The sequence below is a fragment of the Staurois parvus genome, unplaced genomic scaffold (genome assembly GCF_062004578.1).
Source record: "Staurois parvus isolate SC_StPar_1 unplaced genomic scaffold, SC_StPar_1.0 ptg000216l, whole genome shotgun sequence".
In the NCBI taxonomy this organism is placed as follows: domain Eukaryota; kingdom Metazoa; phylum Chordata; class Amphibia; order Anura; family Ranidae; genus Staurois; species Staurois parvus.
The window spans coordinates 184,835-211,054 of record NW_028318012.1 but is presented as its reverse complement, the minus strand read 5'-3'; the positions used below and the strand labels follow the sequence as shown (position 1 = coordinate 211,054).

The following is a 26,220-nucleotide window of genomic DNA, read 5'->3' as shown; positions in this document are numbered from 1 at the left end:
CTTTAGAGAGAAGAGGAAAACGCCACAGCAAGGAACAAAATAGGTTTGGGGGGAGGAAGGTGCCACCCAGGGTCGGACTGACCATTCGAGTACTCGGGCACTGCCCGAGGGCCAGGGGTCAGTAGGGGGTCCCATGAGATGCCCCTGGAACCTTTCATAGGCTTTTATGGGTGTGGTTTGAGTGTGGATGAGGACACAGGGGCCCCATGATCCCCTATTGCCCGGGGGCCCCATGAGTTGTCAGTCCGCCCCTGGTGCCACCTCAAGGGTAAATTTTCCAAGAATTCCAGAGTTCAATTTGAATAAAGCAAAGATCAATATGCAGCAGTTCAACTGTCAGGAATGGACTTGCCAATAACGGTGGGACTCACCTGCCTTGTGGGCTGCAGTACCAGGGCTGGCCAGGTGGTGCTCTCAGCAATCAGAGACTCACCCCTGCAGTCAGCCTGAAGTCAGACCTGAAGCTGATTGCAGGGGTTGTATTTAAGAAATGACCAGACTCACAGTCAGGGCCTTGGTGTGTGTTTTTCCATGGGCCCCTGTATCTTGTAACCTGCATTCCTGTTCCTGTTTCTGCCTGACTTGTTGCCGACCCTGCCTGATCCTGACCTCTGCTGACTTCTCCTGTTTGATCCCTGGCTTGTGACCCTGACCATTCTCTCCGCCTGCTCCTCCTGTACCTACCTGCCCGATAGTTATCGACCCGGCCTGCCTGACTACGTTGTGCTCTATATGTGTATGTACCTGTGTATCTATATCAGTTTAGGTTTGGGTTTGTTTCACCTTGTTGTATGTATTTGTGTTACCTTGGGGTTTGGTGCACTGCGTTTATATTTGTATTGTTAGTCTCAATAAATTATATTATTTACTATATCTGAAGCCTACGTTTCCCTGTGTCAGTCCACACACTTCTGGTCACACCCGCATCCCTGACATCAACCATTGAAAAATCAGTAATCTACAGCAACTGGGTAATGTATTGTTGAAACATGATTGGTCAGTTTAAAATTTTGCATTCTGTCATTATCATTGCTCTCTTTGCTTCCTCACTAAATAATCCTAACAGCGTTCTGCAGTTCCATCTGTGCTACCAATACTCATTATTACAAAAGCCACCCTGCCTTGAATACAGGCTGAACACACTTTCTTACACACATGACTAAACTTTGATAATTTCCTTCCTGAATTATTTATAACACACGTCAGTCTTTCTTGTAACTCTGAGTACAACACAGAAAGTATCGCTGAGGGTCACTAAGCCCAGATGCCAAGCCATTCACAGGCCAGCAGTGTGCTTGTACCATCTGTTGGAATGATATCCCTTTTCCCTTTTTTTTAGTAGTGAAGGGTTGTTAACGAATCATATTGCTTCTTCTGACACTTGGGTCTAATTAAAAAAAAAGTAACAAATGATCATGTGTTATATACACTAGCTGTTAGCAGCCAATCACCTTTCAACTTTCATTAGTTTAGAGCAGTCAAGGTAGGAAAGTTGCTTGATGATTGGTTGCTAAAGATGACTGCATTCTGCAGAGGATTTTGTGGATGTATAAAGAGCAGCTTTAGCCAAACAGTTGCCCCCGTTTCACATATCCGCATTCCTGCGGGCTGCGTTTTGCGCGGCACGAGAGCCCATTCATTTGAATGGACTCCCGTGCCCCAGAACACGCAGGGAAGAGATCCCTGCACTTATGAAAATGTAGCCCGCACGGGAACCTCAGTTCCCAGTACTGTTGCTATTTCCAATGCGGGCATCGTGCCATTAGAATTATATAATAGGTACGCATTGTTCTCTGCGGGTGGTGTGGCTGCACAGATTTTTGTGCAGATCCGCAGCAGCACCACCCACACATATGTGAACCTAGCCTTAAAGTGCAACTGATTTCAAAAGTGAAGATTTGTTATGTAATAGGGAATATTTAATATTGTTTATTGTATCTAATCAATACCCTGAAAAATCCATCTTTATTCTTGAATACCTTTTGAAAAATAGAGTATTTCCTAGTATGTGAGTGTGCCTAGGCACACCTGTGTTTACAGCCTCATAGCTGTATATCGGCAGTGTGAGATCTGTTGTCACTGTTGTCTCTGACTGCTAAATTCAAGAAATGTGGAGTGAGATTTGGTGATGTCACTACTGTGCTGCTCACTGTTTCCCTTGCTGGAGGCTTTGATATAAGTAAGCAAAATTCCTTCTTCTATCAAGATGGGCCTCCACTCCATGAAGAGACTGCAGAACTAGACGTGGTAAGTCAGTATTGGGGAAAAGTCCAGCTGCAGGGAGACTACAGGTAATACTGGTGACTAGTCCTTTGCCCTCTGCCTGCCATTTTTGGGCACAACTTCCAGAATTTAGTTACTCTTGAAAGACCTGTAATACCAATGTTTATGATGAAACCCATCGGGAGGAGCCTCTCCCGTGATGTCACTGCGTATTGGAAAAAATCCAGAAGTACATGGTATTTGCTGGATGGGTGAATATACCAATACGTGCATTGATTTTAATTGCTTGTAAGTGCAGTGTTAAGATTAATAAATGGTGTTTGGTGATATCTACACAATGAGAAGTGTATATTTGGTTGTCCTTGCATGATTTTTTTGGCTTGGATGTACTACCTTCATTATCTGCTCATCTGAGAAAAAGTAACAGCGCTGGGACCTGTATGAAGAGCTGCTATTATGGCTGGGCTTTTAGACCTCTCTGAATAAGGGGGTCTTGTATATCTGGTAAGCCCACATCTTATTTATCACTTCTGGTGGTGGGTCACACTGGTGACTTTTTTTTGGTTATTAAGGAAGAGAGAAGACGTTTATTTACTGGATCTAAAGGGTACTTGTTCTATATTTATTTATGTGATTATTTTTTCACTATGGACTATCATTTTTGAGATCATTGTTTGTGGCATCTTAGTTATTAATTATTTAATTGTGCAACACTTTTTATGACTCTTTAAAACTGAACTACCAGCTTTTCTTTCACTTTAAACAGCTTGTTTAGACCGGCTGGTATACAGTATTTAGCGCTGTGTTGACTCAGTGGTACGAGGACTTTCCATTCTGTTCCCGGAACAAGATCAAGTCGGGCTGAGCACTGCTCAGCCATAGCATTTTACCTGTGTATACAAGGCTTCTTCTGGTTGGCTGTCCCCACTTGACATAATTAGTAGAGCATTGTACAGACTCATCTGAAAGACGTGATCTAGTGCTGTGCTTCTCAACTTTATTAACACCAGGGCCTGGTAAATGCTTCAAATACTTTCCATGCCCAACAGTATAAAAAAGGTTACTTATATAAAAGTATGGGAATACAAAATATATATTGACATTCTGGAAGATACTGGATGGGGCTGGGTGTCACTGTGGGAGTGAAGGTTCTGCAGAAAGTTAGTGGACTCTTTTTTGTAGACTTGGTAGCCCTGTAGAGGATGGGGTTTCTGGCGAAAGCTGGGGGCAACTATGGGAGATGGGATCTCTGTAGGGGGCTAAGGGTTCCTCTAGTTGGCTTGGAGAGTTGCAGGGGCAATGTGGGAGACTGGGGGGCAATTTGGTTTTGAAGGGCACTGTTTGATGAACAATGGAGGGCTGGGCACTCTGCAGCAAGGTGGGGGTACTGTGGGTGGTGCAGGTTGTTTTTGACTGTGGTAAGTTTGTAGGCGCTGTGGGGACTGAAGGCTCTTAGGGGGCCTGGGGACACTTTTAAAGGTTGAAGGGCACTACAGGCCATTATGGGAGGCTTGGTGGCACTATGGAAACTGAGAGGCTTTAAGGAATCTTCAGCCAGCTGGAAGCCCAGGAGGAAGGAGGTAGTGGCCTGGCAGTGGTCCACAGCCTGTTGGTTGTGAACCATTGGTCTAGTTGAGATGGGGAAGACCCTTTTCTCCTACCTTACTGCAACACCATGGAAACCCAACCTTAAAGAAGGGGACACACCCTAAAAGCTTGTCCAGAAAATCTAGATGTTAGCACAAATAAAAAAGTATCATGGACAGTACTCAATTGTTCTTGTCCACAATTAGGTCAGACTCTTCCTTATCGTACTGTTTTCACTTGTTATAGTTTTCTCTTATAAAACATTTGTATTTTTTTTAACGTTATTTGTAAAACAAATAACAATATATGGAAAGTGAATATAGCAGGTACAACATATTGTCAACATACCTTGGCATCCTTCTTAGGTGGGACAGATCGGGGGGGTTTCCAGGATCTTTCCTTAGAATCAACATGGATGTAGAACTTCCTGCCAAAAACATCCTCGTATTCTGCCCACTGGCCCAGAAGTTGGACTGGGGGACCTGAGGGACTTGGAGGCTCCAGAATGACGTTTTTTTGTTTTACACGAAAAGCCAAAGGATCTACTGAAGCAAAAAAAAAGAATTGATCTGTTTAAATACATTTCTACACATACAGTATATAAATATAAAATTATATCGTTTTGGTAGACTAAAATCTTTCTCCCCTTGCACATTGCAACTTGATTGAACGATCTCCTGCTTTCTTCCCTATTTTGATCATAGGGAGAGTGTTTGTATCACATGGGTATTTGGTTTATGACCACACTAATCTTGAACTGCACATGTCCTAATTACAACATGTTTCTGAAAACAGAGTAACATCCCTTTTTTAAAATATGATTCATTCTGCATATGTACTGTATTGCACCACAGCAGCTTCTTATTACAAAAAGAGATTATAGCTAGTGAGGGCAAGAGGAGAAAATGGTACGTGATAATGATGATAATGATGATGATGGGGACACTAAAGCTGGACATTACTAGAATTTTCTTTGAAAATGTTGGTTCTCAGGGCATTCAACTTCAACAAGATTGACAAGATAATTGGAAGGAGCATGTAGGCAGGTGCAGTCTGTAGTCTTCACTGCAGGTGGTGCTCGACTGTAGCGGCAATGCAGACAGAGAGGAAGTTGAGAGAAACCAGGTTTCTCTATGGTTTCCTCAGTCACCTGGGACAGTGATCCAATTGGATGCCCTGGTCCCTTGTGACCATCTTAGGTCAGGCAGAGTCTATTTAAGACTCTGACCCCTGGCTTTGGAGCTAGTGTTGGGACAGGTTACCCATCTGTGAGGGACAGTGCTAGCAGTAGGGAAAGGTTCCGATGGAGTAGGGAGAGCGCAGGGACTACGTCTACCTTCTCAGGAAGCTTTCCCTTTTTAGTTGGACTGACAAGACCCCATTCCACTCCTTGTGGCAGGCACTGTTGGAATCTTTGAGTCTTCAGGATGTTGTCTTTCCACTGCACTGTTATAAGTGGTACCACACAGGTGAGCCTTCCCACTGGGCCTGTTTGTACTGTTGAGCTACATTTATAATACATAATATCTTGCAAAACAGGACTCTGTGTGCTTACTGCCTGCCACACCATGATGTTCCTACTCAACAAGCAGCATGGAAAATCTTTCTCGAACAAACACATTTTTAATAGTTAATGTGGTTTTTGTTCTTGAAAGTCCACTCATTCCAAAATCGAATGTTAAAAACAAATGAAATTTTGAATTACTTTTAAATGACATTCTTTCAAGTCATCGACTGAACATATTAGATTTAACATAAAATGTTTGTAGGAACATTTGTTAGGAAACCTATTAGTGTATGGCTAGCGTTAGTCTATAGAATGGAACAAAGACTAAGCAGCATGAACATAAATACATGTAAAACAAACAATCAAAAAAATTATTTAAAAAAATTAAACAGACCATGTGATTTTTCTGGATCCTAAGGTGGCACCTCAGACTAGGAAAGTATAATGGCACTAATTTTCTGAAGTTTCCACACAGGAAATATGAGAACGTATCTCTTAATACTAATCATGTTTTGTAATGTACTTAACGTACTTTAAAAAACTGTCCAGACCTATAATGGCTGGTGTGTGCAAAATGTGAAGGGCATTCCCATTAATGAGGTCAGGACAACAGGCAATGGTGGACCAGTGCAGTATCCATGAGAATCCTTGTTGATAAGGAAAGATGACAATGGATGTAATAGCTAATCCACATTGCCTACAGTGGCATTGGCAAACTTGAAAAAATGGGAAATGCTATGTAAATATTCCTTTAAAAGCAAACCTGTGCTTTTCCCATTCAGGACTTTTCCACTCAATGCACAGTTCATAGGTTTAAATGCTCTCTATTCCCATGCAGCCAGATTCCGGAGAACTCCTCTGATGGGCCTGTATCTTATTTTTACCCTGCTGGATGTATAACTAGCTAGATTAAAAAAAAAAAACAGAAACACCGCTCCAGGTCAGTCTCCACCTATCCCACTTCCATGCACACTAACAGGTGCTGGCCCTGCTCATTGCAGTCTTCATAGCAGAGAAATGAGGCTGTTGGCTGCACAACCGATGAAGCCACCTTTATTAAGTTATCCAGATGCAATCCACATACAGCAGGGATACCAGAAAACCGGCTAATGTGTTTCACGTGTTAGGTGCTGTGGTCAGCGTGAAACCCGTTAGTCGGTCTTCTGGTTTCCCTACTGCAGGTGGATTGTATCTGGATAACTTAATAAAGGTGGTTTTATCAGATGCGCGGCCACCAGCTTCATTTCTCTGCTGGTCAGATTTAAACTTGCAAAACATATTTGAAACTGCTTAGTGGATGAGACTTCTTATTTCTGACACTTACTTGCATTAGAGTATACTGTCTGTATGTGGAAGACAACAGGGAGCCAGGCAGGAAACTCCCGTCCTACATTAAAAAATTATAAGCAAAAGGTATTCCCAGATCACCTGATTACAAACAAAGCAGGCAGTCACTAGAGCGTCCAGGGTATCATATACCAGCAAAAGGGAGGATGCTCCACAGTTGATGGCTGAGTGGTGAGAGGTTGCTGGCCACCATCTTTTTACCCTCCTCTTAAAGGAACAACACCACCCTGATTTGGATTTCAGTTTGGGGATTTTCACCCCTATTACCATTAGGATTACAAGGACACCTTGTTAAGAGCGCCCAAACATCATCTTGGGCCCGAACGATAGCAAACATCAGGAACAGTACTGGTCAGTGGAAAGGGCTAAAGAAGGGATAAGATCTTTAGCCTCTAAATGAGTGTAATCCATATTTAAAGCTCCTTTAGAGTTAGGATTCATGTACCACATGGAATTTGAGTTCAGTAATACTTGGTTCACACAGTGTTACAATTGTAACGTATAATGTTGCCTTAGGTTGTGACTGTTTTACTGCTGTTGTCATTGTGGCTTTATTGGGTGTGTCAGCCAAATAAGTATTCTTTTTTTTGGCCTTGGTGTGTCAGTGGGTGTGGCATTGCCAGAAGGCTTGTTGTCATCCGGAATCAGGGAACCTATACACCAGCAGCACCTCCAGGAGTATATTTGTTCAATAAGTCCAAAAAATACCTGTTGATTATTTCAGAATTCCAGTGAGTTTGTCACGTCCTATACATTTTGCAGTGTCATCTGTGTTTTCACATCTACCAACTTCATCTCTGTGGACTGCAGTACACTCCCCTAAAGAACAGAGAGTGGGAGGTGTTCTATGTCCTAACACACTTTCTTAGGGTCCAAGGGTGACAACGCCTCCATAGATACAGTACAATAAGTGTTCATTGTCACCCTAGAAAAGGAAACGTGTTTCTGGAGAGATCACCCAGTGAAAATAAAAGAAGAAAGCCTGAAAAAAACAAATACAGCCACCACATCTAAGAACTGGTAAGCTGCAATATACTACGTTGTTTGTTCTTGGGCTTAGATATATAGTACTTTAAAGTCCAACTCCAGACAGCATAAAAAATATCCTTCCTTAACCCCACCCCGCACTGCAAGGGTGAAACGCTCATTAAAGAACAATTAAAGAAGAATTCCAGCTATGAACACAGGTGGTTGCCTGCTTGACATGAGCACTATTCAGAGATCACTTTGCGATTTCTCAGTGAATGCAAAGTAAGTTATGATTGCACAAGGTGGAGAGGCAGGGTGGTGACGTCACTTAGGTAGGCAAGTGGAGGCTGCAGTATATCTTCCGACCTGAAGGTGGCACTATGCTGTTTTCACAGGCTTATGATCTGTCTCCAGCTATGGACTGCTGGAAAATCTTAAAAAGTAGACGCTAGTTCTGGAGACCCCTGGTGACAACCAATGATTCCCTTACTTTAGAGACACTCCTCTCTTACTCTATCCCCCAAAAAGTTTTGCCTTTAGTTCTACTTTAAATAGTACACTTTACTGGCTCAGAAAAAGAGTGATAATGATACTTTTGGTATATGCTGACATTTCCAAGATTTCCAGAGATAAATTTCAAAGATCTCTAACTGCCCTTAAAAGTCAAGGACCATTGAGGGGATTATTTTAAGCATATTTATGGACAATGTAAAGGGTTAGTCTGTGAAAAAGTAATATTTCTAATCTGCAAGAGTGCTGGCTGGCTGGATCACCCTGCTTGGGTTTTATCCTGTACCTTTACCAACCTGTCTTTTCCGTGAGACGTTACTGCAGCTGCATTCTCTGCAATGCAAAATTAATACAGACCTACATAGTGAAATGACCTACATATGGAGCTGGGAAATCAGATACCAGTTCACTGGCAGAATGCAGTTAGGACCCATCCACAGCAGTGGGTAAGTGTTATGTTCATATAATCTATGTGCTACTGTGGGTTCTGCACCAACACCGCCATGCATTGTGACAATGCATCACACTGTTTAGGTTTTCTTTTTTAACTTTATTGAAAGTTTACAATAAAACCCCAAAACATTGAATTCTATGCCTAACAGTGCATTACGGCATGCTACCATTCGTTGTAACACGCTGTTGTTCGCTCTGCATAGAATGAAGACATACATGCAATGTAGAAGAGGAGAGGGGGAAGTGTTCTATAATCGTAACACATTTGTCCTAGGGTGACAACTCTTGCATAGATATAGTGCAATAAGTGAGAGTTGTCACCTTAGAAAAGGAAACATGTTACTGGAGGAATCACCATGTGAAAATAATGGGAGAAAAAAGGCTACAAAAATGAATGCAGCCACAAGATCTAAGTATTGGTAGCCTGCAATAAATTACAATTTTGTTCTTGGGTTTAGATACACTTATAGTCCCACTCTAGGCACTATAAAAACTTCCATTCCATCCTCCCAACACCGCACTAGAAGTGTGAAACACTCATTAGGCCTAGGCATAGAGGAATTATCTATAATACATATATCATGCCTCACTCCTGCAGGCTTCCACTATGTTTACGTTTTCTTATTTTAACTTTATTGAAAGTTCACAAAAACATTTTATTCAACTCTATGCATGACAGCGTGTTGCAACAAGCTGCTCTGTACTGTAACGCATTGTTGTGCATTGCATTGCAAAAAATGCAGACATGCCCAGTTCACTTCTGTGGACTACAGAACACTCCCCAATGCAATGGATTTTTATGCAATGGTATTGTGTGAACAGAGAGCATACAGAACAATTGGTCTAGCTGATCAAAGCAGCTAAATGGTGCGATCAAGCCCACAATAGGAAGCTATTGAGGTGGGAACTGATATAGAAAATAACTTTCCTTATCTGTTAATAAACCAAATTTAGTCAAATACATCTGGATTAAAAAAATTAATTTTCTGGATTAAAAATCAACTTTACTAGAAAATGTCCACATTGAATTGAACTATTTTTCAGTTACTGACAGTGTTCTTTATTTGGATTGCCGAAACCCCCTTCTGAATTCTATTTCTTATCTGGTGGCTTGTCATAGTGAATAATGGCACAGTACTGGGAAACATGACGGTTGAACTTTAAGTGCCTTTCTTCCTTCAGTTCTGGACACTTGCAACAACTGTAGCTTTTACTATATTTGCTTCTTGGTGCTCTGCTAGGCCACCCATTGCCCATTGCCTCACTGCCCAATGACAATGCGATTATGTGCAACTAATGCACTGTGGTTGGCCAGTGGGACAATGGGGTGCACAAGTCACAACTTGGGGTAGGAGCTACAATGAAAGCTACAATCACCGGGTTAACCTTGGATCAGAAGACACCCTGGGTGCAAGGAAGAGGATTTCAGTAATAGGACTAGAACCTGCAGGCATGTCACAGTATATGCTCCTAGTATGTAATGTTAGCCAGGCTAGGAGACATTAGAGATACACTTTAGCTAATGCAATCTAGTGCAAGGTGCAACACATAATTAGCAATTTAAACTAAACATAGAAACAATGGAGTGGAACAAAAGTCATATCCAACCTACTTACCCGTCCCAGGCTATGACTGTCTCTTCTAAAACACTATGACCTCAAGTGAAATTTGGCGGCTCCGATAAAGGAAATCACTGTGATCACATGTAAACAACAATCAAACTGAATCTTTAACTGTTCTTCGTAGTAACGACTCTTCTGCAGTAAAAGGATGGGATGTAACTTTAACCACTTCCTGCTGCCCAAATTTGCATTGCATATTTCACTTCCACAAATGTATGTTCTTTAAGATTTAGGCATTTTATTATTATTAATATTTTTTTATATATATATATCTTGTTTATTGGTAGAGGATTTACAGCTATTACTGTATCTGACTTTGCACAGAGTTTTGGCATAAGGCAGAAATAATGATCTGAGTCGTGTTTGATGTAACAAAGTGAAGACAGACCCTTAAAGTCAGCCACTTCCTGTTTTCTGACATCTAAAAGAGAAAAAGCAAGAGAGCTCGGAAACGCAGATAGTACTAGTGAGACTTTCACATTGTTAGTTACTCCTTGTACACACAGAAGTCCTAATTACAGAAGGTACTCTCCCTAGTGAAAAAACAGCGAGGGCATTTAAGTTCAGAAATGTAAAAGTAAAAAATATATATGTACAGTGTACAAGGGAAACACCCTAGCATTATATGTAAATATGTTTTCTCCCTCACTTTGTTTTACAGCAAATATATATATATATATATATACACACTGTATATGCATTGTATTGCCAAAGTATTGGTACACCCCTCCAAATCACTGGATTCAAGCGTTTCAATCATCTCCATGGCCGCAGGTATGTAAAATCAAGCACCTAGACATGCAGACTGCTTCTATAAACATTTGTGAAAGAATGGGTTGCCACCTGTGCAATAAGTCCATCCATGAAATTTCCTTGCTACTAAATATTCCACAGTCAACTGTTTGTGGAAGCAACTGGGAACAGGAGCAACTCAGCTACAAAATGTAGGCCACGTAAAATGACAGAGCGGGGTCAGAGAATGCTGAAGTGCACAGTGCTCAGAGATCACCAACTGTCTGCAGAGTCAATAGCTAAAGACCTCCAAACTTGGTATTGCCTTCAGGTTAGCACAACACTGCATATGTCCAGATGCAGTGGTGTAAAGCACACCACCACTGGACTCTAGAGCAGTGGAGACATGTTCTCTGGAGTGACGAATCACCCTTCTCTGTCCCTTATCTGATGGATGTGTCTGGGTTTGGCGGTTGCCAGGAGAACAGTACCTGCCTGACTGCAGTGTGTCAAGTTGTAAAGTTTGGTGGAGGTGGGATTATGGTGTGGGGTTGTTTTTCAGGTGTTGGGCTTGGCCTCTTAGTTCCAGTGAACGGAACTCTTAAGGTGTCAGCATACCAAGACATTTTGGACAATTTCATGCTCCCAACTTTGTGGGAACAGTTTGGGGATGGCCCCTTCCTGTTCCAGCATGAAGTTTAAACTGAGCATCAGAATGGGGAAGAAAGGGGATTTAAATGACTATGGTAGTTGGTGCCAGATGGGCTGGTCTGAGTATTTAAAAAACTGCTGATCTATTGGGATTTTCACAGACAACCAGAGAATGGTCCAAAATAAGGAATTCAAAGGGTCTTTACCCAACAACAGCAAGGCCCCTACCATCGGTCCACCATATCCACTACACATCTGGACCAGTCCTAGAGGCTGGTTAGCAGGTCTGAGGAAAGGGACTCGTCCCCGAAACGCAGCAGCCATTTGACCACATTTGGAACCTTGCTTGCCATTGTGGCCATCTTCATAATGCAAATGCTTTTTAGATACATACTTTGTCTGTGAGTATGTTTTTTATCCTTTATACCTTTGAATAAACCTGATATAATGCACTAGGTGTGTGCGCCACATGTTTATTCTTTATACAGAACTGTTCCTCACTGGAAGTGAGATCAGCAATTTTTGAGATGCTGCAACCAACACATCTGGTATAAAAATGTATTTATTTTTAAGGAAACTTCTATAACACATTGACCCCACCTAATTCCTTAATATTCAGCACCCTTATTTGCATGGTTTATGTACTGAGATGCCACACCATATTTTCATTATAAAAACACTAAACAATTTTTCAAAAAGGTGAAACTCTGGCCACACAGGGCTAAAATACTGCTGATAGATGGTTAATGGTTCTGAGATGTACAGTATACTTGGAGACTTCAAAACCAGTGAAAGCTTCTTAAGGAGCCTTCTTTGGTGTATGATTTTGAATTCTATCATGTGGACATTGGGGAGCCAGTACAAAGCTGATGGAGAAGAGTGGGACCTGTGATTTTGCAGGAGACATGTGGGATATACTTAGAACAAGATGCAGTAGCATTTAGTAACAGCATTAAAAAACGAGAGAGTAGACAGATTCTGTATTTAAACAAAATAGAAGGTTGTAAATGTGTGGAGAAAATTAGTTCAGGATTGAAAATACATCATGTCCGTTTCTTAAAGGAAAACATAAATTATAATTCCTAGTTCCTCCTTTCTTGTGCTCCTGATAAAAGGTGCATGTTACAAACCAGACCTTAGATGCAGGCTTCATGTAGATGTCTTAGTTGATCACCTACTCAGTGCTTGGCAGTGCTGTCACTATGGTAATGTACAAACCTGTGTTTAGGTGTTGGCTTTGGTAAGGTGAAGGGGAGCTGCAAAATGGAATGAATGCCTTACTCTGGACAGCTAATACTTCCAATTTTGGAGTCTGAAAATTTAAACATTTTATCACAAGAGTAAGGTAAGTTGGAATGTGCTTGGGTTTTCTAGTTATATTAGTTAACCTCCATTGTTTTTTCACTTTAAACCAATGCCTCACCAAATTCCAGTCCCATTTCCATACTAGCAGTTATGAATATCGGCATTTCCATGATGGCTCTGGTGATTTTGGGAGGGAACCAACTACTTAACCCTGGCTTTCCTAACTACAGTTCACCCAGAGATTGCTAGGGTTTCCATGAGCAATCACAAATTGATTTTCCACCTACAATATTTATTGATATAAGGGGACAATTTCCCACTGACATTTATTGCAAGGGGTCACTTCTATATTGATCACCAGAGCAAAAGGGCTTTTTTCCACTGGTGGCCAATATAAAGGGATGGCTCTCCTCTGACCAACTGGCAGAAACTTCATGTCAGAGTGATTTTGCCAGCTGTAAGGTTCGTACTCATATTCATTTGCTTGAGCATAAACATGCGCAAATAGTATAGGAATGAGCTACACAACAGCATACATATAGCTCCTCCTCCATCCTCCAGCATACACATCCACCACAAGTCCAAGGCCAAGTGGTCTATTTAAACCTGAGCCTTACATGGGATTACTGCTGGATGGTCTTTCAGTTTGTATCTCTGTTATCCTTGATCTTGAATCTGCTCAACTCTGTTATTGACCTTTTGTCTGACCGGTCTCAGGATTACCCCTGCCTGTTTATGTCTACTGCATACCTGTGTTACCAACCTCAATCTGAACTCTTGACCAAGATTTGGCCTTTCAAATCTGTACCTCGTTGCCTGCACATTGCCAACCTCTAATTGTCTCTGACCTTGATCCTGCTAGTTATTCGGTGCCTTCCTGCTTCATTGTTACCAAGCTTGGCTTTAAACCCACGTCTGCTCTCTACTGGTCTGGATGAAGTTGGGGTGCCCTCATTGCAGTGCTTATGGTTACCCGACACCAGTGATCCCAAGTTCAAGTCCACAGATCCAGCATTTTGCCCTAATAGTCCTCGTCTTAACTTTGAAGGGTACTTGGACATGAATTGTGCAAGAGGACACACTCATCATCTCGAGCTCCACATACTGGTAAGGAACACCAACAGTTTAGTGTAAGGGACCACAGTTTCACTGGCAGACAATGACAACAGTTTGCAATTTGTTTTTCTTTTCTGGACATTACAATAAATTTTTTTTTGTACAGCAAGAAACTGTTTTAAACTATTTCGCTTTGGGAGGCAACTATTCTAGGTATGCAAAATCCTTTATTCTATTTAAAACTTTCAAGCTTACGGATCACTCTATTTTACTTTGAAATTTTTAGCAGGGGTTCCCTAAGACCCCAATATCATTTAAAGGGTTCCTCCAGGATAATAAGGTTAGAAAGACTGACTTAGCCCATGTGGCATAAATGTATCAGTTTAGCAGATTTGTGATTGTTGTTTCAGATTCATCCACTGTCCCTGGTTCAAGGAGGTTACAGAGGGGAAGGTAGAGAAGATAATGAGCTGCAAAAAACTACCAGCCCTTACTAGGGCACGATTTACTGCACAAGGCCTCACGTAACTGCCTCCTATTCCGTGAGATCCGCAAAAGCAGAGTGAACCTGACACCATGACCTCACGGCCGGTTCCTCTGGGTAAACTCTCTTCAGCATTCCTTTACCACCAGCCACCTTGGCTGCTTGAAAAGAGCATCAGAAAAAATGGAAAAGAAAAGAAAAAAGGAATGTGAGAGCTGTAGAGAAATAAATACCCACCAGCTCTACTACATCCTTTCCCCCCATCTGACATGGGACCACCTCACCTGCTGATGGCCAGAATGGAGCGAGAGGTATTCTGAGACACCTTCTTCAAATAAAAAAACATAATATAACAAACTGGGAATGCTGTGCATATGTCTGCAGGACTCAGGAAACACAAGAACTGAGGGGCAGCCCTGGAGGGGGGCCTATTAAACTTCTCTGTGCTCGTGTTTTCTGTAGTAAATGGAGCCTATCTCTCATGTGACCATCCTAAGGAATGACCTGGGAAAAAGCTTCTGCTGTTAGGGACAATGGATATTGTTGTCTAGCTCCCAAAGACTCTTATGACTAAGCACCATTAAGGCTAACAGTTAAATTAAGTGAAGGTGCATAACATGTCAAGGAGCTACTCGTTGTGTTTGTACTTGATTTAAAAACATCTTTCCAGTCACCGGTTTGTTCCATGGTGTCTTCTTTTACAGTGTTTGAGATTCGTGATAAGGCTTTGTACTCTACAACAAACATGGTCTTTTTCAATAACTAATCATGTTTCTACAAAATGAAATCAGATTGGTGAATGTTGAACTTATTGGCTGATATACAGTAAGTTACTGCACTTTACAGGTTGCTCTTTGACTTACTGAATATGCTGAATATATATCAAAGTTCATGTACAGTATACCTTAAAAAGAACACACACCATAAATGAGCAAAATAAGAAGCTGTACGAGGAAACATTTTATTTCTCTTTTCTGAAAAAATACTGTCTTGTTCAAAGTTTGGATACCATGAAGTTAATTTTATCTGTTCTTCTTTAACTATAAAGGGTCAGGACAAGTCAGAATAGACCAGTGTAAAAATATAACACAGGCGATAAACCAGGTAATAAAAATAAAACTGCTGTGAAGTGTGTCTGTGCCTCTGCTGGGGAGATTCACCATCTCTGTCTGTCCTGGTAACCATTACTTCTGGACACAAAGTGATGGAAAAATCCAAATTTTACATTTGTCACAGGGCTATATGGGGATCTTTCACTGGGGACACTTTCTCCTTTTACTTTTGGGAGATTTCCTCTCATTTCCTGCTGTGTCTCTGAAACTTCACAAATGGGACAGAGTTTTTCCATTCCCCATTGTATCCGAAACAGAAAATGATGTTGGCTTTGGATACACTGTAACAAGTGCAATGATGACCTTGACATTTAAAGACACTAGACGAGAATGTAATGGAGAAAACTTCAAGGTTAATTTTCTTTGTCTGTTCCCTGAGGTTCTGCTGATTTCTGAACAGCATCCAAAGATTCTCCCAAAATTTGAACAAATTTGAAAACATCACGAAAAGAGTTATAGAGCGGTACTGGTGCCACCCGTAAACCATTGGGCTCTCGCATATCACACTGCAAAATAAAGAGAAATGACATGAAACATATTCATGTACATACAATGTTTAACTTAAGAAAAAACTGTGGCATTATGCATTCTTAGAAATGTCAGATCACCAGGGAAAAATTGTTTATTCCCCATGATTTACAAGAGAACGCTATGCCTCATAGTCTATTGACAGTGCTCAAGTTATATGAAAATAATAAATTAAAGTAAATTGCGTGTCAAATTCAGCAGCCTGCCATTATTGTATCTTAAACATAAAAAATCTTTCACGCCTGGTGAAAAAGTGTATTGACAGGATACAGCAAGCAATCGGTCTAAATACAAGACCTAAAACACAAAGCAAAATAGAAAATAGGTAAGCAATCCTTCAAAAGTGCCAAATCAATAATACCTAAATAAACAACCATACATGTTTAATAAATTAATTTGCATATACGAAGTGAAAGTTACAAGAAATAGTGATTGTCATTCAAAATGTGTAGTAATGAATAATAAAAAAGTTCATCAAATCCACAATGAATATTGCAACCATAATAATGTGCCTTCTAATGCTTTCCTAAGTGTGTCATACCACCAAGTGTCTCAGCATCTTACCAGATTTCAATTATCTCTAGATGAGAGATCTAGAGCACTTGAATCAATAGGTGTGAATACAGAAGCAATACTGCAATGAAATGCATTGGGAGAGGCCTGACCATCATCACGCCCGCTGCTTAGTGGCACAGTAATACATGTTCAGTTCTATGCTTTCACATTGTGAGTACCTTGTTATACAATAAAGCACAATACTTTTTCCAGTATTACATGGTTTGGTCTGCATTTGTTCCTCCCCATGTGTTCTAAGGTTACCAGTTAACACTTTGTGAGCAATGAGCAGGCTGTAAGAGCTGCTTCACTGACATCTGTTGCTGCTGACCGTGCATTCCCATGGTTACTGCACACCATGGGAATACATACTGACACAGTCACAAGATCACCAGTAGGAATTTGTATTAATGCTACAAACTTGAAAAGAAAAATAAAAAAAAAGAGAAAGTAAGGGGGAAGTAGAACCGGAGTTGCAAGTGAAATTATAGACTATGCAGTGGGAGGAGAATTGGGCCTTCCTTAGAGAGAGACCCCTCTTCCTCTCATCCTTCCTGTTGGGACAGGCAGAGTATAACAAATTCCCAAAAATACAAAACATGGTTCCCCAACTACACATAAATTGGAAAGCACTTTGCTTAAGAGGAGAAACAAGGAGAGCCCCCCCAAGTCCAACCATCCTCGAGGAATAGACGGGAGGGGCAGGCTAAACCAAAAAGAAAGGGGGGAAAGAAGAAGGAAAAAGAGATAAAGAAGGAGTAAAAGTAGGAGAAAAGAATGAAGAAGAAATAATTAGAACAAGCAGGGAGAAGAAATCAAGATTTCCACTCCGTCTGCACCCCCGGTCACCACCAGAATATCTGAATATATTGAATCCAAGAGTTCCAGACCCTTTCAAATCAGACAGCAGTGGACACCTATTGATTCAAGCGGTATAGATCTCTTATAATCCAGAGACCATTGACATCTGGTAAGATGCTGAGACACTTGGTGGTGTGAGGTGTGAAGGGAAGTACTGGAAGGCACATTTTTGTGGTCGCAATATTCAATGTAGACTTGATGGATTTTTTATGTATTCACTATTACACATTTTGAGGGATAATCACTATTTCTTTTAATTTCAACTTCACATATGCAAATTTATTTCCTGAATATGTATGATTATTTATTTCAGGAAGTATTACGGATTTGACACTTTTAAGGGATGCGCACCTATTTTATATTGATATACTGTATCTAACAAGCAAAACTGAGAAAGAAGGGTAGGCAAGTCTGAAGTTAATGTTTATTTATGCAAGAATTGGTTTAAGCCGTTAAAGACCGAGGACGTACTTTGTATGTCCTAGAGTCCTTTTCTGCAAAGCCTATACCCACACATGTAGTTTCCGGGACCTGCTGTCAGTTGATAGAAAAGGTTTTGATCTGAAGTTAATGTTTATTGATGCATGAACTGGTTTAAGCATTTAAAGACCGAAGACGTATTTTGTATGTCCTAGAGTCCCTTTCTGTGAAGCCTATACCCACACATGTAGTTTCCGGGACCAGCTGTCAGTTTGATAGAAAAGGTTTTGATCTGTGTATCAGAGCTGCTGTTAGCACCAACTTCATTGCCAATTGGCAGAAACAACTGTATCTTGTTAGTGACTGTTACACAGGAGCTGCTAAAGAAACCATGTTGTTGCAGTACAGTATGCATGTGGCAACACACATTAAAAATGTTGATGTGATGCGGTGTCATTCAAAATGGCAAAACACCCTGTGACAGGTGTGCATTGTAATTTAACAAGTAATGCCTTTAAACATACTGTAGATTATTTTAAAATGGGCAGGAAGGTTTTTTCAGGGTTCTCTACTCTCTCTATTGAGTATTATATTGATTTCCGGTCGCTCTTTATCTCTGTTTTCATTCTCACTTTTATTTGTTATTTTCATTTATGAGAGGAGGGGGGTTCCTTTAAATTTCCCAATTTTTCCTTTAATAGGCTGGGAGTCAAATGCACTTTAAAATCCATGCCAACACATGATATATTTTTTGCCACACATGAAGTAGACCAGAAGTGGCTGCTGGCTATATAAATCCATTTTATTAATTTTTTTATCCTGTGAAGCGCTCTTTGCTCTCCTTCCTTCCCCTCTTTAGTTTTCATTGCTTGTTAATGAATCACCACAGTGGCCCATGGTGCGATGTAGACCCATCCTACCACAGGGATATCCTTACTTCCATGACTAAGTCCCGTGGGTGGGGCGAAACATGTCAGGGGGGGCATGGAATAGATGGAGTTAGGCTGAGGCTGCTATACACGCTGGGCATAGTGTGCGGTTGATGATATTTCTCTCCTTGTTCTGTGGATTATATAGAGTCAGGGTGGCCTCCTAGTCTGACCTGCACACTCAGTGGAATATACCAAATGGGGACATAGATGCCAAAGTAGAGATACTGCAGTTGGCTTAGGTTCACAGCCAATCACAATGGTCTCATGATTGTAAATCCTTCCCACTTCCAGGCATACAGACCCTATTAAAGGGATGACAGACTGGATGGGAAGCGGTTAAACTTTAAATGTAAATTTGTATAAATAATATTGAAATACATGTTTAGAGCTCCTTTAGGACAAGTTATCAGTAAGTTTACTTTTGAAAAGTTTGTCATAAATCATTTTGAATGCCTTTGTTAAGGAAAACAAAAAAACCCTATTGACATTGTTAATTGTAACGCACATCGGTGACATTGGACAATATGACGTACCACGACTCCTCTTTTTTCCAGCTCCTCATAAACAGCTTTTATGGGCAGCGAGAAAGTCAGGGAGAGCTGACAACCCCGCTCCTCAATGCAAGAGGGCGTGATTATTTTTGCATAAGGTTTCCCGGGTTCAGCAATGTTTTCACTGTAATAATGTTTAATTAAATACTCCAAATAGCCGGTCAGTAAAACAGACTTCTTTCTTAAGGTCTTCATGCTGGTTTGATTGAAAACCTGTATATAAAAGAAAAGACATTTAAAATGTAAATGAATAAACAACCATTTAAATGACTAAAGTCACAGAAGATAATGTAAAATAAAAACTGCTTGTATTGCTCCACAGTAGAAGCTGTATTATGGAGGGTAAACATGAAAACCAACAAAATGAAAAAGAATCTTTGAGCCTGGAATCACATGCAGCTAATTACATTTTGGCCTACAGCTTAAAAGATTATTGAAACAAAAACTATTAAAGGTAGGATATGATTACTAGAATTTTTTATTCTTGGGATTGCAAGTTTTGGACCTGGCATCCGGTCAGTGTGGATTATGTTAAGGGTGTTTCAGAGGGGTGGAATGGGAAAGAAAGGGGATTTAAATGACTTTGAATGTGGCATGGTTGTTGGTGCCAGACAGGCTGGTCTGAGTATTTCAAAAACTGCAGATCTACTGGGATTTTCATGAACAACCATCTATAGGGTTTTACAGAGAATGGTCTGAAAAAGAGAAAATATCCAGTGAGCGGAGTTGTGTGAACTAAAATGCCTTGTTGGATGTCAGAGGAGAATGGGCAGACTGGTTCGAGATGATAGAAAGGCAACAGTAACTCATGTCAATATGGACCAAAATCTTTGAGGAATGTTTCCAAACACCTTGTTGAATCTATGCCATGAAGAATTAAGGCAGTTCTGAAGGCAAAAGGGGGTCCAACCCAGTACTAGCAAGGTGTACCTAATAAAGTGGCCCATGAGTGTACTTCCCATGAATAAAAAACACACTGCTCCTGAGTTTCCTTGTGTGGCCTAAACGCTCTTGCTCACTCAGTCTATAGCTCTTGCCTTCACAACATCTACAAGATGCTAAAACGTGGAGTTCTGAAATCTGTCATAACAAAGCTAGTCACTTCTTTAGTACTAAAGGTTTATTCACACTATGAAATTCCAGTAAAACACACATTTTAATGTGCATTGCGAACACGCATTTTACTGTGCGTTGAGTACCATGTTCAACCCAAACCTAAATTTCATCCCTACTCACCCGTGTCACCAGTTAGGTTAAGGTAGGGTAGTGAAGGGTTAAATTAGAGTAAATCCCTCCAAAGTAATTGGAATTCCCATTTTAGAGAGTTTTTATAAGAACTGGCGTCCCCAATGGACTAAAAATTACAACTTGAATTTTCCTATTACTTTCTACTAAAGGTCACCAGAACAAACAGAAGAGTAAATCCTCTCCGCAGGGATGGGGACATGGATAAAAATGTGAAACTTTAAATTAAAATAAAATAAAGCTGACATTTTTTAGTTTTATTAGAGAACTTGGATAGGGTAAAGGGGTTATAGGGTGCCCAATTTGATTGCATAATAACAATCTGAGGACAATTTTCTCTAGAAAATGCTACAACAATGGCAGATGAATGACTGTGGTCCAGCTGGAACCATGACAGTCTATTTAGCAAAATAAGCAGCTTGCAGGAGTTCTGAGTCCCATTGAATGGATTTTGAGCAAAGTCCCAACTTGAAGGAGCTCTAAGTCTCCTAAGTGTACAACATACAAGCCCACCTGGCTACAGTATCTGATCTCAGGACAAGGGATTGGGTAAACTATGCACTGTCCCTTGAAGACTTGCCAGAACTTGAATCCAGCAGACTTCTCTTCTTCTAGGCCCTGGGGGTATAGAGGTACTCACATTGTCCTTGTTCTGCAGCTATGGATAGAACTGCTTTCAGGCCTTTTAGCTGGGCTAATTCCTCTCCAAACTATGCAGGCTGTCCTTCCCTGGTGGACTGCAGGACAGTGGAACTCCCTCTTTCAGTCTTCCTCTTTAAGCTTCCAGCCTCCAGCTTGGAAGCAAGACCCCCCCCCCCTTCTCTGGGGCCTCCTCCCTGGCTATACATCAGCACCTCTCAGCACTCCATCTTCCACCCGACTCCCTTGCTGGGCAGGCTCTGCCATATTTATGGGTTGATCTGCCACACTGCCAGGCCTCCTGCCTGTGATTGGTCAGACTCCCATAAATAAGCAGATCAGCCCCTTCTCACCTCTCCCTACTGTCTTCTAGAAGCATCTCCAGGTTTCTAGAACAGGGGGAGGTACCAGAGGATTGACCTTTAGAGCTCTCCAGCCCTGGCCTGAAGTAACCTTGTAGCTAAACCCAGGCTTCTAGCAAGCCTTTAACAACTCTAAATAACAATGTACCCCAGAGGGCGCTACATTTGTTACTTTTAATGAAAAATTTCAATCTGGCCTGCTTGTTATTGCCCTTGATCACCTAGTCTTGCATTCCAAACTTTATTTCCCGCACCTCTGCTGTTGTTATTAGTCATGCTGCATATGTAACAATAGCTTTGAGAATGGTCTTAAAAAAAATTGAATTTTAGTAATCTATGGAAAAATTCTTTATCTCTTAACCTCCCTAGAGGTCTGATTATGTCCATATTTCTGTGCTCAAAGCGGTACTTTTTTTGCATGGAAATATGTATTTTTTTTATTGTAGGTCTGTAATTTTTAGGAATAACTCACTGAAATCTGTCCGAACAAGAGTCTAGTAAACATCCCGGGTAGGATAAAACTTGAAACACGAAATCATAAATTATAATTTAATAAATAATCATAAAAAATAATAATATAATAATAATAATAAATTTAATTCAATATAATCAAACCAAAAACACTGAAATTTGAATTATAGCGCCAAGTTCGCACATCGCTAATCAAAATCGCAGAATCGTTTTTAGTGTCTAATGACGAATTTCCCCACGAATCGTTATCACTCAATTCTGCAAGTGGTTCTGATTTACTATCGCTGTTCTCTAGCTGGTCTAAAACTGCTTTTGACCTAAAGGGACGCTTTTTGGACACCATGGACGTTTATGAGTTTCCAGGCAGAAAGAACAGTAAAAATGCAGGCAGGGCACAGGACAAAGCACTCTGGACAAAATGTATAGTGGGGCAAAAATGTATTTAGTCAGCCACCGATTGTGCAAGTTCTCCCACTTAAAAAGATGAGAGAGGCCTGTAATTGGCATCATAGGTAGACCTCAACTATGAGAGACAAAATGAGAAAAAAAATCCAGACAATCACATTGGCTGATTTGGAAAGAATTTATTTGCAAATTATGGTGGAAAATAAGTATTTGGTCAATATCAAAAGTTCATCTCAATACTTTGTTATATATCCTTTGTTGGCAATGACAGAGGTCAAACGTTTCCTGTAAGTCTTCACAAGGTTGGCACACACTGTTGCTGGTATGTTGGCCCATTCCTCCATGCAGATCTCTTTTAGAGCAGTGATGTTTTGGGGCTGTCGCTGGGCAACACAGACTTTCAACTCCCTCCAAAGGTTTTCTATGGGGTTGAGATCTGGAGACTGACTAGGCCACTCCAGGACCTTGAAATGCTTCTTACGAAGCCACTCCTTTGTTGCCCGGGCAGCATGTTTGGGATCATTGTCATGTTGGAAGACCCAGCCACGTTTCATCTACAATGCCCTTGCTGATCGAAGGAGGTTTGCACTCAAAATCTCACGATACATGGCCCCATTCATTCTGTCCTGTACATGGATCAGTCGTCCTGGTCCCTTTGCGGAGAAACAGCCCCAAAGCATGATGTTGCCACTCCCATGCTTCACAGTAGGTATGGTGTTCTTTGGATGCAACTCAGCATTCTCTCTCTTCCAAACACGACAAGTTGTGTTTCTACCAAACAGTTCTATTTTGGTTTCATCTGACCATATGACATTCTCCCAATCCTCTTCTGGATCATCCAAATGCTCTCTAGCAAACTTCAGACGGGCCCGGACATGTACTGGCTTAAACAGGGGGACACATCTGGCACTGCAGGATCTGAGTCCCTGGCTGTGTAGTGTGTTACTGATGGTAGCCTTTGTTACGTTGGTCCCAGCTCTCTGCAGGTCATTCATTAGGTCCCCCCGTGTGGTCCTGGGATTTTTGCTCACCGTTCTTGTGATCATTTTGACTCCACAGGGTGAGATCTTGCGTGGAGCCCCAGATCGAGGGAGATTATCAGTGGTCTTGTATGTCTTCCATTTTCTAATTATTGCTCCCACAGTTGATTTGTTCACACCAAGCTGCTTGCCTATTGCAGATTCAGTCTTCCCAGCCTGGTGCAGGTCTACAATTTTGTTTCTGGTGTCCTTCAACAGCTCTTTGGTTTTCACCATAGTGGAGTTTGGAGTGTGACTGTTTGAACTTGTTATCAGTATAAAAGACACCTGTCCACAACCTCAAACAGGTGCCATTGATACAGGTAATGAGTGCAGGACAGAGGAGCCTCTTAAAGAAGAAGGTACAGGTCTGTGAGAGCCAGAAATCTTGCTTGTTTGTAGGTGACCAAATACTTATTTTCCACCATAATTTGCAAATAAATTCTTTCCAAATCAGCCAATGTGATTGTCTGGATTTTTTTTCTCATTTTGTCTCTCATAGTTGAGGTCTATCTATGATGCCAATTACAGGCCTCTCTCATCTTTTTAAGTGGGAGAACTTGCACAATTGGTGGCTGACTAAATACTTTTTTGCCCCACTGTGTGTGAAATGGCCGACGCTCACAGGGGACGGAACCCAGGTGACAGATGCTGGCATCCGCCGGATTACATTGCCGGGGACATTGCAGGAGGGACATCGCGGGAGCACAGGACAAGGTAAGTGATCGAGGGATCGTGGAGCAGCGCCGCATAGTATTCCCGAATGTAGCTCGGGGTTACCGCTTGTGGTACTGAAACTTTACCCCGAGCTACACTCGGGAATACCGCCAGGGAGGTTAATTGTCTTCAGTGAATAATCGCTCTTCTGTAGTTGGAACAAGAGGACAATGTTCTTATTTATTGGTGGGCCCAGGTAGCAGAATGATCTTTCATACTTGTTCTCTCCATACCATTTTTCCTTCACATTTTTCCATTTGTTCTTTTTGTTTGTCATTAACACATAAATGGCCTTTTCAAAAATTATCTTTATTTCTTTTTTTTCCCTTCTTGCTCTGGTTCATTCATCTTTTCTTGTAGAAAGCCCCAATTTCTTCCCAATACCTTAATGTAGCACTACCACCTTAAGGGTAATTTTCGGCTTCCCTGTCAATCTGAAAGCCCACCCTCTGCAGCCACCCCTGTATTCTTGTGACCAGAATAAGTCACCACTGTAAAATGGACAAAATAATATTGGCATATGCAGCAGATATAATTACTATTGTCAACTTTAAGTAAAAGTAACAGCATCCACAGTAAAGTATAAGTAACTATTAGCAGACCTGATTTCAGAAAAAATCCACTGCCTCCAATCTGAGGTTATTGTGGAATCCCCAGTGAGCGAGAAAAAATATCAATAAACAGGTAAGCTTACTGCGCGTCCTCAGAACCTGATGACAAGGATTAGATTTGAAAATGGAGAGAGCTCTCAAATATAATCAATTAATGCCCCTTTAAGAACAATATGGATTCTTCTGTGTGCTAGTTGGGGCCTAATTGGTGTGAAGATGATCTAAGGTGTAGTTAATAAGTACTTCTCCTCTTAATGGTATTGAACCTATGCAAGGTTCCCTTTAAGATAATAAACAAGGACAGATTTGAAATCACAAAGCATAACAGTTGCCATAAGTGTCTGTGAACAAGACCAAGTCTCTCTGGGTGGCAAGGGCTAAAGTGTCAGGGTCCTGTCCATGGCAGAAGTTCTGGAAGATCTGGCATTTCTGCCAGCACCCTGCATGGCCGCAGAAGTACGCATCAGCCTCAGTTTGATGCCAGACGGTCTTTATAAGGAGGCTCATCACTTCCTCAAGTTGCTGGATGATCTCTAGCTCCCCGTGCCTTGTTCCTGTTTCCTGTGATTGTGACCTGTGATTGCCTGATACCGACTCGGCTTGCTCTTTTTTGAAACCTTTGGATAGAGTAGGAAAAGGTTAAAACCCCCATTAGATATTGTTTTTGCTGTCTGCGCCCTTCTGGGAAGATTTCCCTTTACTTCCTATCCTGGAGATGCAACAGGAAATTAGAGGAAATCTCCCTAAAGTGAGGGAATCCTTATCTCAGACAGATGTCGCTGGAACATCTGCCTGCTTTGGATCATTTCCCCTCACATCTTTCTCTGGCAACAAAAGGGAAACATACAGCAATACAAGCTTGACAGATGGTTTACCATTTCTCCAGCGTATCCAAAATTATAAAAAATATATGCCTTAATTAATACTTTATTATGGTGCTTTTAGAAGCATCTCTTATCTTTTGCATTAGCCATTCTAGAGCAAGGTTGAACAGAAAGGTAGAAACTAGGGATGAGCTGAACATTTCTGGGTTCGGTTCAAATCAGGTTCAACAAACTTTACTGAAGTTCAAGTGCTGAATCCAAATGTCAGAAAACAGTAATGACCATTTTCTAGGGTAATAGGCAAGGGATTTTCAAACAAGTGGAAACAGAAGCTGGGCACTGCTCTGGGGAACATATACCAAAGCAAAACCTTTTTCAAGTTCCGCTTGGTGGGGAGCAGCGATTTTAAAAAAAGAAACATGAAAAAAGCAAAACTCCTTTCAAAACATGGGGATGCCTAGGGGTTGCCCTGCCTGTAAAGTGGCACATCTGTACGATGTAAACAACCTACTGCAACAAAAT

General features: G+C 41.1%; 2 protein-coding genes across 3 annotated transcripts in view; both read right to left on the bottom strand.

Moving 5' to 3' along the window:
* The window catches only part of ARHGAP15 (Rho GTPase activating protein 15), a 778,695-nt gene extending 768,333 nt beyond the window's left edge, over positions 1-10,362 (bottom strand). The window contains exons 1-2 of the mRNA XM_089679020.1: positions 10,213-10,362; positions 4,159-4,355 (exon numbers count right to left, since the gene is read on the bottom strand). The gene's annotated coding sequence lies outside the window, so the exon portion shown is untranslated. The remainder of the gene's footprint in view (positions 1-4,158; positions 4,356-10,212) is intronic.
* A 5,031-nt stretch (positions 10,363-15,393) lies between these two features.
* The window catches only part of KYNU (kynureninase), a 190,820-nt gene continuing 179,993 nt past the window's right edge, over positions 15,394-26,220 (bottom strand). For both annotated transcript variants that reach the window (XM_089679043.1, XM_089679044.1), the window contains 2 exons: positions 19,388-19,618; positions 15,394-16,064 (listed from right to left, as the gene is read on the bottom strand). In XM_089679043.1, the coding sequence (XP_089535169.1) occupies positions 15,912-16,064; positions 19,388-19,618 (384 nt within the window). In that variant the 3' untranslated portion in view covers positions 15,394-15,911. The remainder of the gene's footprint in view (positions 16,065-19,387; positions 19,619-26,220) is intronic.